Source organism: Eleutherodactylus coqui, chromosome 1 (genome assembly GCF_035609145.1).
Source record: "Eleutherodactylus coqui strain aEleCoq1 chromosome 1, aEleCoq1.hap1, whole genome shotgun sequence".
Lineage (NCBI taxonomy): Eukaryota > Metazoa > Chordata > Amphibia > Anura > Eleutherodactylidae > Eleutherodactylus > Eleutherodactylus coqui.
The window spans coordinates 333101539-333116953 of record NC_089837.1 but is presented as its reverse complement, the minus strand read 5'-3'; the positions used below and the strand labels follow the sequence as shown (position 1 = coordinate 333116953).

At 47.8% G+C, this 15415-nt stretch overlaps 2 protein-coding genes across 2 annotated transcripts in view; one reads left to right on the top strand and one right to left on the bottom strand.

The window, feature by feature from the left end:
- TXLNG (taxilin gamma) overlaps positions 1–4911 on the bottom strand; it is a 30656-nt gene extending 25745 nt beyond the window's left edge. The window contains exon 1 of the mRNA XM_066575583.1: positions 4744–4911. Within this exon, the coding sequence (XP_066431680.1) occupies positions 4744–4812 (69 nt within the window). The 5' untranslated portion in view covers positions 4813–4911. The remainder of the gene's footprint in view (positions 1–4743) is intronic.
- Positions 4912–5352: 441 nt separating this feature from the next.
- Positions 5353–12438, top strand: LOC136576353 (DNA-directed RNA polymerase II subunit RPB11-a). The gene is made up of 4 exons (XM_066575577.1): positions 5353–5497; positions 5776–5865; positions 7448–7622; positions 12278–12438. Exons 1-4 carry the CDS (start codon positions 5445–5447, stop codon positions 12311–12313), a joined length of 354 nt encoding a protein of 117 aa, XP_066431674.1. The 5' UTR covers positions 5353–5444; the 3' UTR covers positions 12314–12438.
- The last annotated feature ends 2977 nt before the right edge of the window (positions 12439–15415 follow it).

Here is a 15415-nt window from a genome sequence, read left to right as displayed (position 1 = left end):
CCTGCGGCCTGATTTGTAGATCTCCCGCAAATCAAATCCGCCCATGTGCATGAGGCCTTAATATGTAACCCAGGTTGTATCTTTCAATATGCGCTATAATAAATATATATGACCTTTTTTTTTTGAAAATGTAACTAAAATCTAGGCTATATATAACGATAGAACCAGCACCTGTGAAACTCTTAATAGGAACTGTACTGGTAGAGGATTCCACACTCTTAGCCTGGGTTCTCACGGAAAAGAAATCCTGCCGCTTGGCCGCACCGAAAAACCACGAGATTTCCGCGTGATAAGTGCGGTTTTAAAACCTGCGGCCTTTAGCCGTGGGTTTTGAAGTGGCTTTGCCACCTGCATCTCTGCTGCAGCCATCTCTCCCCATAGAGAGGAGGCGCCGTTGCGGAAATGAAAAAAGAATTGACGTGCCGCGTCTTTGTTTTCCGTGCCGCATGTCAGTTTCAGTGCGGCTTGGCCGCAGCATGTGGATGGGATTTTTGCAAAATCTCGTTCACTTTGCTGGCTAATCCCAGGATTAGGAGCCGCGGGCGGAATTGTCGCGTGGACATTCCGCATGGCAATTCTGTGGCAATTCCATCCGGTGTGAACCCAGCCTTACAGGGCATAGACTACAGTAATGGCAGGCAGGGCAGCAGGTGGTGCGCCCCGCTGCTTGGGGAAGACTAATACAAAGACAGAACTCTCCAACACCCAAGGCTACTTGCACACAAATATTAAAACTGTGGCCAGGATTCTTGGGCGCTCCTGGCATTGGACAGTACATGAACATCCCGTCCGACGGGCTGACCACCACATGTACTATCGGATCAGAATAGGACATGCTGGGACTTTTTTCTTTTTACTCGGACTAGTCATCAGAGTAAAAAAGAAAAACCCATGTATGTGCACAGTCTTCCAAATGAATGGCTGCTACGTCCGGGTCGTGAAAGCAGTCTCTGGGTCGTTTTCTACACATCCGCTTGTGTAGGAAACTGAATATCTCCAGCGTGGTCTTCACCCCTATACACCCCTGCACCCCAACTACTACACATTGGGGCAGCATATTACTACAACACAGACATCTCCAAATTACAAGTCTCAGCATGCACTTACAGCCCAAGAACCAGACTAAAGGCCAGATGTTTTACAAGGGTCCTTTTACATTGGAAGATAAAGCACTGATGACGAATGCCCATCAACATTGGCGCTCATCATATGGGCCGATTCAGAGTATATTAGGGGGCTAACGATCCTTCCAGTTACGAAAAGTTACTGTCAAATGAACGCTAATCAAGTGTTTTTAAAGCTTGCAGTGTGGTTCTGCTTTGGATTTTGTGTCTGTGGCTCTAGAACCATCACCTTCTTACATCACAACAGAAGTGTGTTCCCAGGTTGCCGTGGATACGTCCTGTAGACATCCCAGCGTTACAGGTCAGGGTTGTTCAGTAGGAACGACCAGGGACTGCTTTATTCTATTCAGTACTGTGGACCGGACGGCTGACCAATAAAGGGGCAGCACTTAGGCCACCCTCACACAGGAATTAGTGTAACCGCAGCGCGGCTTTGTACAGCGCTCAGTGTTGTTTTCCCTGCCGGTGACCTACAACGCTGTGTTCAAAAACGCAAAAATAGAACAGACAGCGCTCGAAAAATGTGGCGTTAGAAACACGGCGTTCGCACACTAGTCTGAGAAACCCATTGAAATCAATGGAGGCATTTTACAGCATTTAGCACAACGTTTGAAACACTGCGCTAAACGCTGTAAAAAGTGCGCTGTGTGAGAGCGGCCTTGGGACACGAACAGGAAGCACTGAGCGGGGAATTGTGGTAAATGTAGTTTCAAGTGGCATGTCAGCAGGGTTGTGGCAGCCATCCTGCAAAATAGTGATGGAGGGAAACATCAGGAAAAGACAGGATGGGAAGGCGATGGCGGCACGCTCACACTGTGCTTGATTACGTGTGTGATATACGGGCATGTGCAGCGCACTCCCAGCAGACCGGTATTTACAAGCACCGGGAAGACGCTGCTGGGAGACCCACACTGTTTTACCCAGCCCCGTGGACATGAGGCCTAAAGCCCCATTTACAGGCAACGATTATCACTCAAAATTCATTCAAACGATGGCATATGAGCGATAATCGGTGTGTGTAAATGCTACCATCGTTTTCTCTTCAACTGAACGATGATTTTAAGGTGAGCTTAAAATCCATCCTTTAGCGGGAGAGTAGATAACAGGGACCGCAGGCTGTGTTTTGCACAGGAACACTGATTGCGGCTCATGCAAGAACAATGGAGATGTATGCAGAACTCAGACCACATGCTGTGCTCTGCAAACTGCAAATGAAGCTGATAAGGTGTAATGGACATTAGTGTCCATTAGCACTTTATGCAAAGTGATTGCTAAAACTGGCAATCTTTCACTTGTTTGAAAGAGTGTCTTTGCGTGTAAATGAGCCTTAAGTCTGCTGGTCCCACTATTATACAATACACTTTATAAATGTCACTAGGACTCCACTGTTTGACAATGAAACATGTGTTCCTTAAGTGAACCTACATATTATGAAATTCCATATAAAGCCGCTCCATAATACAGTATCACTATGAGAGTCACTCTATAGGGGGTCACTCACACAAGTGTATTTAGCCTGCAGATTTTTTGCACACGCAATAAGCAGTGCTAGAAAACCCATTGATTTACATTGGGACAGTCAGACCTGCATATTACGCATGTGAAGAGAACGCAGCATGTCCTATTTTGGTGTGTAATATGCACCATTATCACAGTCTGGTACATAATATACAGTTAATAGGCACATTACATTAGCATGTAAAACATATGCACATAATACGCAGGTAAATTACACTTGTCTGAACGAGTGACCCTGTGATAGAGCAGCGGCACCCACACGGTACGCCGGCTGCCCTGTACAGCAGTCTGTATTCTGCTGGGCTCAGAAGGAAGGGATGAGGAATCCCAACTCCATCTACATCAGAACAGACCTACTGGTGAAGACATATGTAAGGTCCCTGCAAGCGGCACAGAGTCCCTGTGTGTCTATACGATGGGCCCACAGCAGTCTATGAGGCGGGGAGAACAGTGGCCGCGCTGTGAGCAATCCAGCGATACTCGCTCCTGTGTAAACTGTGAAAGCCAGGGAGGTGAGAATAACCCATCATATTCTTGGAGACAGCCCATAATTGTACGACCCTTGTGGCACGGCGCTGCTGAGTGGCCTCCTATCATAGCTACCCCGACGCTGAAGTGAGCCCTAGTGGCCATCACAGGCATCGGAGGTCCCAGGGGGCCGAGAACAACATTTCTCACACCGCTCTTCCACCTCCACCGACCTGAAACATTGCCATCTGACAGAAAGGGTTAGTTGGCACGATTGGCTTGAATCAAACACTGGTCTCCCACCAGCAGGGGGCACCCCAAATCTGGACTCATCCAACCAGGCCATATATTTCATCTGCTTAGATGCAAGCTTTGTGCCATTGGTGCGGATTTGGACTGGAGATCGGCTGCGGATCCACATTGACTTCAGCCAGCGCTGCGCTCCTCTCACCTCCCAATGCTGTGTGCTGCTGGACATCGGCAACTGCCGGTCACATGATACCAGTGTCACATGACATGACCAGCGGCGGTGCGGACATACAGCAGCGCGCAGTATTGGGAGGTGAGAAGAGCACAGCGCAGGCTGGTTTTTACACGGCCGAGATCATCGCATGAGATTTTGGCACAAGCCTACAATTCTCACACAAATACGAACCCCACGCTTTTGGACGGGTCATACACTTGGGCGATTCTTTTTCTCCACATCGCACTGTGAAAAATAATTGTGGCTTGTCCTATCTTTGGGCGCGCCGTCACATTGACCACGGTATTCAATGGGGCTGGGAGGGGCATCGCACCACATGCTGGCTGTGCGAGGTCTCCTGTTGGAAACGATGGGGCATACGCCGCGATCCCACCCGGAAGGGATGTGCTTTAACACATATATCGCAGGTTGGAGAGCGCAATATCGGGGAGAGGTTCATGGCCCGTTATCGCACTCGCCCGTGGGAATTTACCTTTAGGGCAGAGTCACATCTGTTCTGGGGATTCCCCTGTCTTGTTCTGTTCGGGGAGCAGGACCGGGGAATCCTTGCAGCTAAGCGGCTCTGTCTCTGGACAACGCCAAACAGCCCTGGACGGACCCCATTCACTATAATGGCGTCCACCCGCTTTCCACCCAACTGCCCAGCTTTCTGCATGCAGCCCTTTTCCTTCCGGTATTCTGGGCCGGACCTGCGACGGAGCCTCCGGACGGCAGGACATCACAGGTCTGCACTGCCCTAAGGCAGACGCGGGGCCGCAGCTAACCTCCACTCTAACTCTGCACTAACATGGTGGACTTTAATGGAGGTTTTGATGTGGAAATGCTGCGCGGTTTACGACAGCGGACTATCGGACCGCCTGATAGGGATTAGTAGAACTTCCCAAGCTGCTCCCCAAGTATGGGGCTCGACATGCCGTCACTTATCTGCTAGGTCGGGAGGCACCAGCACTTTCTGGTCACACCACCTAACAGGACTCCAACAAGTAAGTGTGGGGCGACTACGTGCGGGCGGGCTGCTCCCTCCCCCTGTAACTACTGCATATGGAGAAAGTAGCAGCCCGTCCCGGCATGGAGGGAAGACGTGACAGGTGTGCGCCCCCAGCTCATGTGCCCGCGTCACCACACTCCAGTACAGGACCCCGCCGTTACCTGTCCGGAGCCGTCCAGCTCTGCCGCCCCCGACGCACCGTCACTCGCTGCCTCCACTCGACACGACATAGTGTGACGCAGTCTTGTAAGTGCCGCGCTATCGCCAGCAGACAAGTCCCTAGCGCAGCGCTTCTCACTCACAAGCCCGCAAGCCAGCAGCCAATCAGATGAAGGGCAACACAAGAGAGCGCTGCAGCCTATCCCCACGTGACCACCGTGCAGGAGGGCGGAAGCTCCTCAGAAACCATCTTTGAAAAGGGCAAAGCCTTAGCCTAGAACTGCCTTCATTTAGCTGGCATTACGCGCTCACGTGTACGCGCTCTTAAGCAAGTACACATTTGTATTTCATTACTACCGAATACTAAAGTCGATATTGAGCTCCTCTGTTTTGGACTTGCGAAAAACATGCAATGCCTTTTTTAAAGCTATAAAATAAACGCCTTAACTTCGTATCCTATTATGTCCGTCTCTGGGACTGGAGCCATTTTGGAGGCGTTTATTCATTGTTATATAATACGATGGGCTTCATAAAAATGGCTGCCAATAGCACGCAATGTGCTGGACGCAGGAGACACGTTCGGTAGAGCAGGAAGTGACGCCACGGCGCTCTAGTGACGTCTACCGGGCAGCGCAGTGCGGGCAGTACGAGCGGCTGCTGACAGTGTGGGCGCCGCTGGCGAGAAGCGGAGTAGTCCGCCAAGATGAACGCACCTCCGGCGTTTGAGTCCTTCTTACTATTCGAGGGCGAAAAAAAGTAAGTTATTGGAGACTGTAGTAGGGCGGCGCGGCATCATAATGGGGGTGTTCACGTACCAGGGACTCCATGCTCACATAGGTCTGCTTGTAGGGGAAACTCCAGTGAACCCAGGTGCGATCAGCGTGCCAGTGATCTCGTACTGAGCCCAAGCTGCTGCCTCCAGAGCTGCATTCATAACTCTGCTGGTTGTTGCTATGCAACATTAAAACGGTAATCTGGTTTTATGTTTGGCGCTGAATGGTAATGCGGTTTGTATTTATTTTCTCTCTGTGTAGAATAACGATCACCGCGGACACTAAAGTGCCGAACGCCTGCCTGTTCACCATCAACAAGGAGGATCATACTATCGGGAATATCATTAAGTCGTAAGTTTCAGTCATGAAAATCTGATAAAAGTTGGTTGTATATCAGAGACCGTTCACGCCTTCTGTTGGAGATGTATGTCACCTGGCACACCCCTGGCAGAAGGCGCCAATGCATGCCGCTATATAGGCATAGGTCAGGCTTGGATGTAAACAACATATTCTGCATGTCGTTGTTTTGAAAATCTGAAAAGCTGATGTGGCATCAAAGGGGTTAAACTGGTGGGCTGCATTATTGTGCATTAGCAGGTAAGGGTGGTCTCACATCTGCCCTCAGGGTTTTACTTTCCTCGTTTGGGAGCAGGAAAGGGGAATCTCCGCAGCGGAATGCTCCGTGTCTGGATGGAACTGAACAGCATTGGGTGCATCCCATTGACTATTATGGGGTCCGCTCACTTTCGCCCGGCTGCCCGGCTTTTGGACAGAACAAACAGCGTCGCCTGCAGCCCTTTTTCTTCCGGTATTGTGAGCCTCGTGTGATGGAACCTCCAGGTCCGACAGATGTGAAACCGGACGAATTGTTTCTGGGCTGATACCTGCGACCGCTGCAGACAGAAGTAATTGCTATGGATCCAGTATACTTGTAGTCTGCCCAGTACAGTGACTTATGTCTCCCTGATGCTGGCCAGTGCTCTGCTGCTGTACATTTACTGCTAGCCGTGCTTCTTTTGAAGAAGGTCCCCAACAGATCTGTGTGCAGCTCTTAGGGTGCATTCACACGAACGTATATCGGCTTGGTTTTCACGCTGAGCCGATATACGTCCTCTTCGTGTGCAGGGGGGGAGGATGGAAGAGCCAGGAGCAGGAACTGAGCTCCCGCCCCCTCTCTGCCTCCTCTCCGCTCCTCTGCACTATTTGCAATGAGAGGAGGTGGGACGGGGGCGGGGCTAATTCCCCCCCTGCACACGAGGAGGACGTATATCTGCTCAGCGTGAAAACCAAGCCGATATACGTTCGTGTGAACGCACCCTTAAGGTGCATTTAGACAAAGATGATCGCTCATAAGATGGCTTTTGAGCGATCATTTTGCATAAACTACTACTTGGTACTAATGCCTATTAGTACCAATTAGTAGCATGTGAGCAGCAATTAGGGGACAGACCACCCGCTGTTCTCCAAATGAATTCTTTGTTCTTCAGGCAGGGCTGACAGCTGAGACAATGTAATCAGCGCTCCCCAGGCAGAGCACAGCGTGCGGTCCTGCTTATCAGCTATTCTGCCGAACAATGGATTTCATGCTGATTTGAAATTCATTGTTTAGCAGCAAAGTGAAAGATGAGCACCTTTACACGCAACAATTATCACTTAAAGATGATAATTGTTATCTTAATTGGCTCTTACACACCAGTAGTTGTTCTGCACCATGCAGTCTGCTCCGTGTTGTCTTCCCACCTGTAACCATCGCCCCTGTTTGATCGGTTGCATCAGGAGCCGTCATGTGTAATGGGAGGAGCACTAGTGGTACATGCAAGGACCATCTCTTTTAGTAGACCTCCACTGATCTAGATCAGAATGTATGTATAATATATATGTATACTCCATCATGCCTCTGAAGACTGTATGCCATGTTGTATATATTTTGCAGGCAGCTGTTGAAGGACCCCCAGGTGCTGTTTGCTGGGTACAAAGTACCACATCCCCTGGAACATAAAATTATTATCAGAGTGCAGACGACCCCCGAGTACAGCCCGCAGGAGGCCTTCACCAATGCCATCACTGACTTGATTAGTGAGCTATCCCTGTTGGAAGAAAGATTCCGAGTACGTATTCAAGCAAGTAGATACTGGAAATGGTTCCCTCTGTTTTAGTAAAATAAAATACTGATGAAAGACGGCGCTCCACCCACTGGAATGCAATATTTATATCACAATAAAATGAAACAGAAAGCTGGGGACTTACCCGGTGAAGGTGGATAGGCCTCTAAACAAGGGACCCACCACCTAACACCTCCACGTCCTGGTAGGCGTTGTATAAAAGGTACACCCTCCTTTCTCCCATCCGGAAATAAGGTGATGATGCAAAAAGAGCAAGCAGGGATCTGTCACATCCCCTGGACAGGGGTGCGACTGATAAAACAGTATGCAAAAAAGAAGAAAACGATCCAGCGCTCCAAAGGAAAGGAAACCTTATTAACTAGTAAAACTAGAAAGTTCCTTAAGTATCAAAACATAAAATGTCTTTTTATTTGCAGATATGTCCGACGCGTTTCGTCGCCTATAGCGACTTTTTCAAGTGACATATGAAACAATTACAAACATTATATACACTCATACAACATACCTTGCATGTAGTCATATAGTCACATGATCGGCACAGTGATTTGTTGTATTATGAAGATCTAGCTATGTGGAGTGAACCCGGAAGTATTGACAGCAAACCGGAAGTCCTCCACTAGCTTTACCGTGCGCCGGAAGTTACGAAACGGCGACTCGGGTCCCTGAGCAGGGAATATGCAACAGTTGTTACATGGGCAAGGTATGTTGTATGAGTGTATATAATGTTTGTAATTGTTTCATATGTCACTTGAAAAAGTCGCTATAGGCGACGAAACGCGTCGGACATATCTGCAAATAAAAAGACATTTTATGTTTTGATACTTAAGGAACTTTCTAGTTTTACTAGTTAATAAGGTTTCCTTTCCTTTGCTTTGGAGCGCTGGATCGTTTTCTTCTTTTTTGCATACTCTCTGTTTTAGTGTTTTTCTTCTTTTCAATAGTCCTTTTTTGTATTTAGTTGTTCTGCTTTCTTACCAGTCATATAGAACTACCCCTGCGTACAATGCTGTACAAGCTGCTGTGTTTTGCTGGAACCAAATCTGGTTTAACTCTTTTGCTGCCAGGACACTTTTTACACTTTTTGACAAACACAAAACGTGAATTATAAGATATACACTACAGTACTGTGCGAAACATTTAGGCACAGTACTGCAGTGTATGTAGGCACAGTACTGCAGTATATGTAGGCACAGTTAGGCCTCCTTCCCACGGACGGATTTCCACCGCGTTGCTCGCAGCTATTAGGTTCTATTGAGCTTAATAGCTCAATGCTTTACAGTGCGGAATTCCGCACCGTAAAATCTTCCGTCCTCACCCGTGGCATGCTCTATTTGCCGTGGGTGTACGCGTGGACGGCTTCCATTGCAGTCAATGGAAACCGTCCGTTCACGCTATCTTCCACTGTAGCACAGCGGAAGGTATTGTGAAATTGCCTCTCCGCCTGCGCGTCATATGAAGCCGAAGCATCATGCGGGAGCGAGAACGCCGGATCCGCAGGTAAGTTTGGGGTCTCTGGGGGGGGCGCCGTGACTGGCTCCGCCGCGGAATTCACGCGGCGGAGCCCGTCACCGCCATGTGCAGCCGGCCTTAGTCTGTAAAGTGCTGCCAGCTAAGAATGCTTTCAAAATACGGTAGAAGTGCTACAAGTTTGTTTTTGTTAGTTAACAAAATGCAAAGTGAAAGAAACTTTAAAATGGTGTAGATCGTGGTGACATTATAGTGATGACTTCTGACCTCATTAGCAGCCAATCACTACAAGTTGCTGGCAGATCAATCAGAGCGATCCTGCCCCAGCAATCACTGTGATTGGTCAGTCAATGCTGACAGAACAATTACAGCGCAGAAGAGGAGAACAATTACAATCTCACTCTCCAACCATCGCAGTGCGTCAGCGGTGATTAGAGACCGAGATTATGGGGAAGCCCTGTGGAGAGAGAGTCATTTTACAGCGATCCTCTTAGTGTAGCATCTGACCTGTCAGTTTAGTTTGTGCTCACTCTTATTTAATCAGTGTAAAAAATACAATTTTACAAAAGGTTCTGCAGTGTCCCCATCCCACTGATCGTCTGTTCTTTGGTCACCCACCCAGTGATCGCCTGTCATTAGATAGACATAGGTCTTTTTTCAGCCATTAAACACCATATTACTATGGGCCCCCACCCAATACATATTTTTTCCGTGCAGTTTGTACGTCGGTACACACTGGGCACCAGTACATTATTGGTGCACAATAAATTTAATTCACTTGGAGGGGTGACATCTGCTGCAGATAACTGTTTAGATGTGTGGTCAGCTTTGACCGCAGCATCTAAATGGTCAGCAAGAGGGAGAGACCATCTGCAGCACAATACGGGGTGCCGAAGCACTAGCGTGCCAACCCGGAACCTACTGAAAGCTCCTAGGTCTAATGAAAGTGTAAAAGTAAATAAATGGTGTTTTTCTTGTTTTAACTTTTTCACTGGAGCAGAATTGGTCCGAAAAAGAAAAGCCCTTCACAGACTAGAGCAACTAAAATACATATATAGGGTACCTAGACGAACACTAAGACATAAATATCACAAACTAAGGCTGCCTGTCCATGGGCGTTGTGATATCCCATGGCAGGGAAGCAGAAGCCAGCTGACTGTTCTCCGCACTGAGCTTATCTGACAGGTTAATCGTGGAGAATCGCAGCATGTTGCGATTTGCCGCCCACGAGCCTCCGGAGAATCGCTGTAATTCTCCGCTCGTGGACAAGGGGCTGCGCTTTCCAAGCGTCCACTGCGTTCCCTGCAGCTGAATTATCGCCACGGGGAACGCAATGAAGAATCGCCTGTGGACAGGCAGCCTAATTTTGATATCTTAATATATTAAATTAGGGCAGCTGGCCTTTTTATCATTTATTTTCTTTGATTTATTTTTTCATTTGAGATGCCGTATTTTCCAGCGAATAAGTCGACTTCTTACCCCAGGAAAATCTTCTCGGGGGTCGTCTTATACGCTGGACTAACTACCTGTAGAAAAAAAAAATCAATACTGCCCTCCCTTGGCATTCTGCGATGATCTGGGGCGTTGCTGCAGGCTGTCGTTCCCTCCTCCACGCCGACAGAGCATCGCTTTCTGGATGCGGGGCTTGAATGCCCCGCCTTCAGAAAGCTAATGCTCTGATTGGCTAACTCAGCGCAGCATCGGCCAATAAAAGCCCCGCATCCAGAAAGCAATGCTCTGTTGGCGTCGAGGAGGGAGCGACAGCCTGCAGCAGGGCCCCCGATCATCGCAGAACGCCGTGGGAGGTGAGTATCAATTTTTTTTCCTACAGGTAGTTAGTCCGGCGTATGAGACTACTGTATATCCCAAACTCTATATTTTAACTGGAAAAGTTGGGGGTCCTCTTCTACGCCGGAAAATACGGTAGTTCCTATCTCAGACGCTATCGGCCTCGGCTACTATAATTTAGTGACAGCAATTTTCCAAAGAATGAGGAGCTAGAATTCTTGTACAAAAAGGAGTGCTTGCTTTATTGTGTTTGTGCCATATAAAAGAGGATTCAATGAAACGGAGAACGCGTTTCGAACCTTGACCCGGTTCTTGCAAACAGTGGCGAAGGGGGCGGGAGCTCAGTGCACTGCTCCCGTCCCGCCTCCCATTGCAGAGATGGGCAGTGTATATCGTCCGGGCGTGAAAACCCGACTGATATACGCCTATCTGAATAAGCCCTGATACTAATAAAGACCACAGCTCACCACGCAAAAAGCAAGCTCTCACACAGCCCAATCGACAACAAAAAATAAGAAAGCTACGGGTCTCTGAATATGGTGCCGGTAAGCAATTTTCATTGCTTAAATTCACATTTTTAAAACAGGAAAAGCATAAAAAAGTAGAACCAAGTTCATATGTCATTTTTATTGAATTGTAAGCACTATAAAAACTACACCCTTCAAAAATGGCGTATTTGCAATTTTTTCATTTCTCCCCACTTAAAAGTTTTTCCATACATTATATGGTACATTTAAATAGTAACATTCTAAAATACAACTTGTCCTGCAAAAACCAAGCCCTCATACAGCTATGTTAATGGAAAAAATAAAAAGTAGTGGCTCTTAGAAGGCAGCGGCGTAAAAACAAGAAACATCTCCTAAGGGCTCCTGTCCACGGACGGATTTGCATTGTAGAGTACGGAGTGGGATACCGCCTCCAGACTCCGCACCAAATCCAGCCCTATAGCATTCAATGTAAAAACATGATTTTGTGCCCACGAGCGGAAATCGACTGCGATTTTTCTGCTCGCAGAGAAGAAATTGCAGCATGCTGTAATTTTGTGCAGGCTACGCACAGAAGTCAATGGAAGCCGTCCGTCCCACGGCCATTCTGCAATAATCATTGCAGAATCGCTGCAGGAGCCGCGTCATCGCTATAGAGACGTTGTGGCATCCTCTCTACTGCGAATGCGCGCCGAAGCACAGGCCGGCACATCCGCAATACAGAGAAGATGCCGGACAGGTTCGCAGGGGTCCCCAGCTGGGCACCGGGTCGAACTCCGCTGCGGAATTCCCCATGCGTGATCTGAGCCGCCCGTAGACAGGTGGCCTAAAACTGCTAATTTCATATGTTCATGTCTTTTCCACCATTATTTATGTTTTGCCATGTCTTCTTTACTTTAGGTTGCCATTAAGGATAAACAAGAGGGAATCGAATAAATCTGTTTGGAGAATGCTTCTTCTGCTATAACTTTATTTCAGCTTGTACATTGCCCTTTTCTGTGTGCCACTAATATGAAAAGTGTGTGTTTTTGTTTTATACATAAATAAAGTAACTTAATCTAGTTTTGTTTGAGTTTTATTTCTAATTTTTATTAAGGCCTTTTCCCTCCATATCCATACTTGTTACCCTTGGTGAGATTTGAACATGGAGCTTCAGAACTGCAAGGTAACAGTGCAAACAACTAAGCCACCATGCTTTTTCTTCCTTCTCCTTCTTCCTCTTGCTTCTCCCCCAGAGGAGGAAGAGAAGTAAGAGGGAAAAGAAGCTTGGTGGCTCAGTGGTTAGCACTGTTGTCTTGCAGTACTGGAGTTCTAGGTTCAAATCTGATCAAGGGCAACATCTGTATGGATTTTGAATGTTCTCATTATGGTTCTTCTTGTTCTCCTCTTCATCCTCCACCTCCAGAGAAGAAAAAACGAGCATGGTGGCTCAGCCGTTAGCACTTTCGCCTTGCAGTGATGAGGTCCTAGGTTCAAACCTGACCAAGGGAAATATCTGTATGTGGTTTTTCAAGACCCCCAATGACCTGCAGCACTTCAAGGCACCAATTCTAACCACAGAGCCCCCCCTTTTCTCCGTAATCTTTTCTAATACCATGAAGCGGAAATAAACTAAAAGCATTCTAGCCGTTTGGGGGGGTTTGTACAGATTTGTTTTATAAATCTGCCAAAAAAGTGGAAAGAATGCTTCTGACTTATTTCTGTTTCACTTCCACCTTTTAGTACAACTATATCAATTGAAAAACCGCTAATGTGAACGTAACCTTAAAGGGGTTTTCCAGGACTGAAAGAAAACATCTAAGGGGCAAGGAAAAGTGTAAAATAAATGTCATGCTCCCCTCTTAAATGCCCTCCCTTGTCCAGCGTAATCACCCTGATACCTGCTGCTTTCATTCTGGAAGAAGCTACAGCACTTGTACCATTTAATTGTATGCTTCTCAGCCAATCACAGGCTTCAGCTGCAGCTTTTTCCAGAATTAAAGCGGCAGGGACTGGGGCTACACTGGACGAGGGAAGAAGCATTTAAGTGAGAGGCGTATGGCTTTTTTACTTTTCACCATTCCCAGCCCATTATATACTATTTTTCAATCCAGGAAAACCTCTGGGTGTGTTTACACGGGGCAAAACGTGCGGCATGTCCACAGCAGAATTGGCTGCAGAAAATCTCCAGCGTACTCCTTTAACATTAAGGGCTCCTGCACACGGTCGGATTTGATTTTCGGAATCTGGGTCCAGTGTCTGTCCCCAGATTCCACAACAATTATTGCTAATGGTCTCTATGGAGAACCGCTGCTTCCTGCGCATGACCGGAAATTTCCGCTTGTGGCAGGAAAAATGCAGCATGCTGTTTTCCGTCCCGCGGCCCTTTTACAGTGAGCACTGCAGTAGAGTCGCGGAATCCGTCTAATCGCCTAGCGACTGCGCAGCTTTCTCTCTACTGCCCATGCGTGCCAGCGTGACGGCAGACGCTCCTGGAGTACAGAGAAAGAAGAACCAGGATGGGTAAGCGGGGTCACCGGCCGGGCACAGGAGTCCTAAAGTGAATGGTATTTTATGGAATACCATTCACATGTGGTGGAAACAATCGCAACTGAATTTGTAAAACCGCAGCATGTAAATTTCCATATTGTAAAATGCACCTTCATAGAAGCATCGAGAATCTTGAGGTCCTATCCGTCAGGCCAAGTTCAGCAATAGTTGGGACATTTTAATACATATGTGCTGGGGAAGTCGAGGTGTATACATCCTTGTTTTATGTGCTATAAGACACTGCAGGAGGATTGCACAGTGCATTCGCCATTTTTCCGTTCTGCCGAGCTCGACACAAAACAGTATGACATTGAGAGTCTAATGAGGCCGGGTTTTCCCAGTGAGGTCCTGACTCAGAATGAAATTGCCTCTACGTATATAGGGGAATGGTGGGTGATAGGGAGTTTAGGGGATAGGAAGGAGAGAAGTAGTAGAGGGGGGTCAGAGGGAAAAAAGGTATAAGCGTGAAGAATAAGGAATGGAGGAGTAGAGAGGGGATGGTGGGTGACAGGGAGTGTAGGGGAAATTGGTAGGTGATATGGATAAGATGGGGGTACCGAGGGAGAGAAGTAGAGGGGAAATGGTGGATGATGGAGTAGAAAAGGAAGGGAGAGGAGGAGTAGAGGGCATAGTGGGTGACTGAGTAGAGAGGGAACAGAGGGAGAGATCGTCGATGATGGGTAGTAGCGGGGGGTGACAGAGGGGATAGAAGGAGTAAAGCGGGAGATGGTGGGTGACAGTATGGAGGGGAAGGAGTAGAGGGGGGATTATAGGTGTGACTATCCAAAAATGATAAAATATTAAATTTAAAAAAAAAAGAACTATACATCATTTAAATTATAGAACAGGTCCCAACTTGAGATGAGCGAACGTACTCGGTAAAGCACTACTCGTCCGAGTAATGTGCTTTATCCGAGTACCTCCCCGCTCGTCCTGAAAGATTCGGGGAGCGCCGCTGCTGACAGGTGAGTTGCGGCGGGGAGCAGGGGAGAGCGGGCGGGAGAGAAGGAGAGAGATATCTCCCCTCCGTTCCTCCCCGCTCTCCCCTGCAGCTCCCCGCTCTGCGACGCTCCCCGAATCAAATAAAGCACATTACTCGGACGAGTAGTGCTTTACCGAGTACGTTCGCTCATCTCTAGTCCCAACATACCACAGGCAAGCCAACAACAATCACAAGAAGGTTGAGGGAGTTTTATCAGAAGAAAGAAGAAGGGATGGTAAGTCACAGAGTATGGATTTTGAGCAGCCCGGCCCATCACCCTCTTCAGCCATCCTGCAAAGATGATCAGGAACACAGCGCCAGCAACCAGTACATCTCATGCCAATTCACGTCCAGAGTCAGGATGACCACAACCACAACCTGGGCAGCAGAATGTGGAGGCGGAAGCGCTTTCAACGAACCGTCATGTAAATGAGATGGATTATTGGGATTGTATTGAGATTGAGTTATCTGCCAGAACATCATCAGTGGGCATGAATCCCAGTCCTGTGTTCTGTAATAGACATCTT

Bases quoted from the DNA above. Each gene is read 5' to 3' on its own strand.
- LOC136576353 (XM_066575577.1), top strand. From the start codon at position 5,445: ATGAACGCACCTCCGGCGTTTGAGTCCTTCTTACTATTCGAGGGCGAA. The intron at 5,498-5,775 runs GTAAGTTATTGG...CTCTCTGTGTAG, and splicing joins CTATTCGAGGGCGAAAAAAA to AATAACGATCACCGCGGACA. The intron at 7,623-12,277 runs GTACGTATTCAA...TCTTTACTTTAG, and splicing joins TGTTGGAAGAAAGATTCCGA to GTTGCCATTAAGGATAAACA.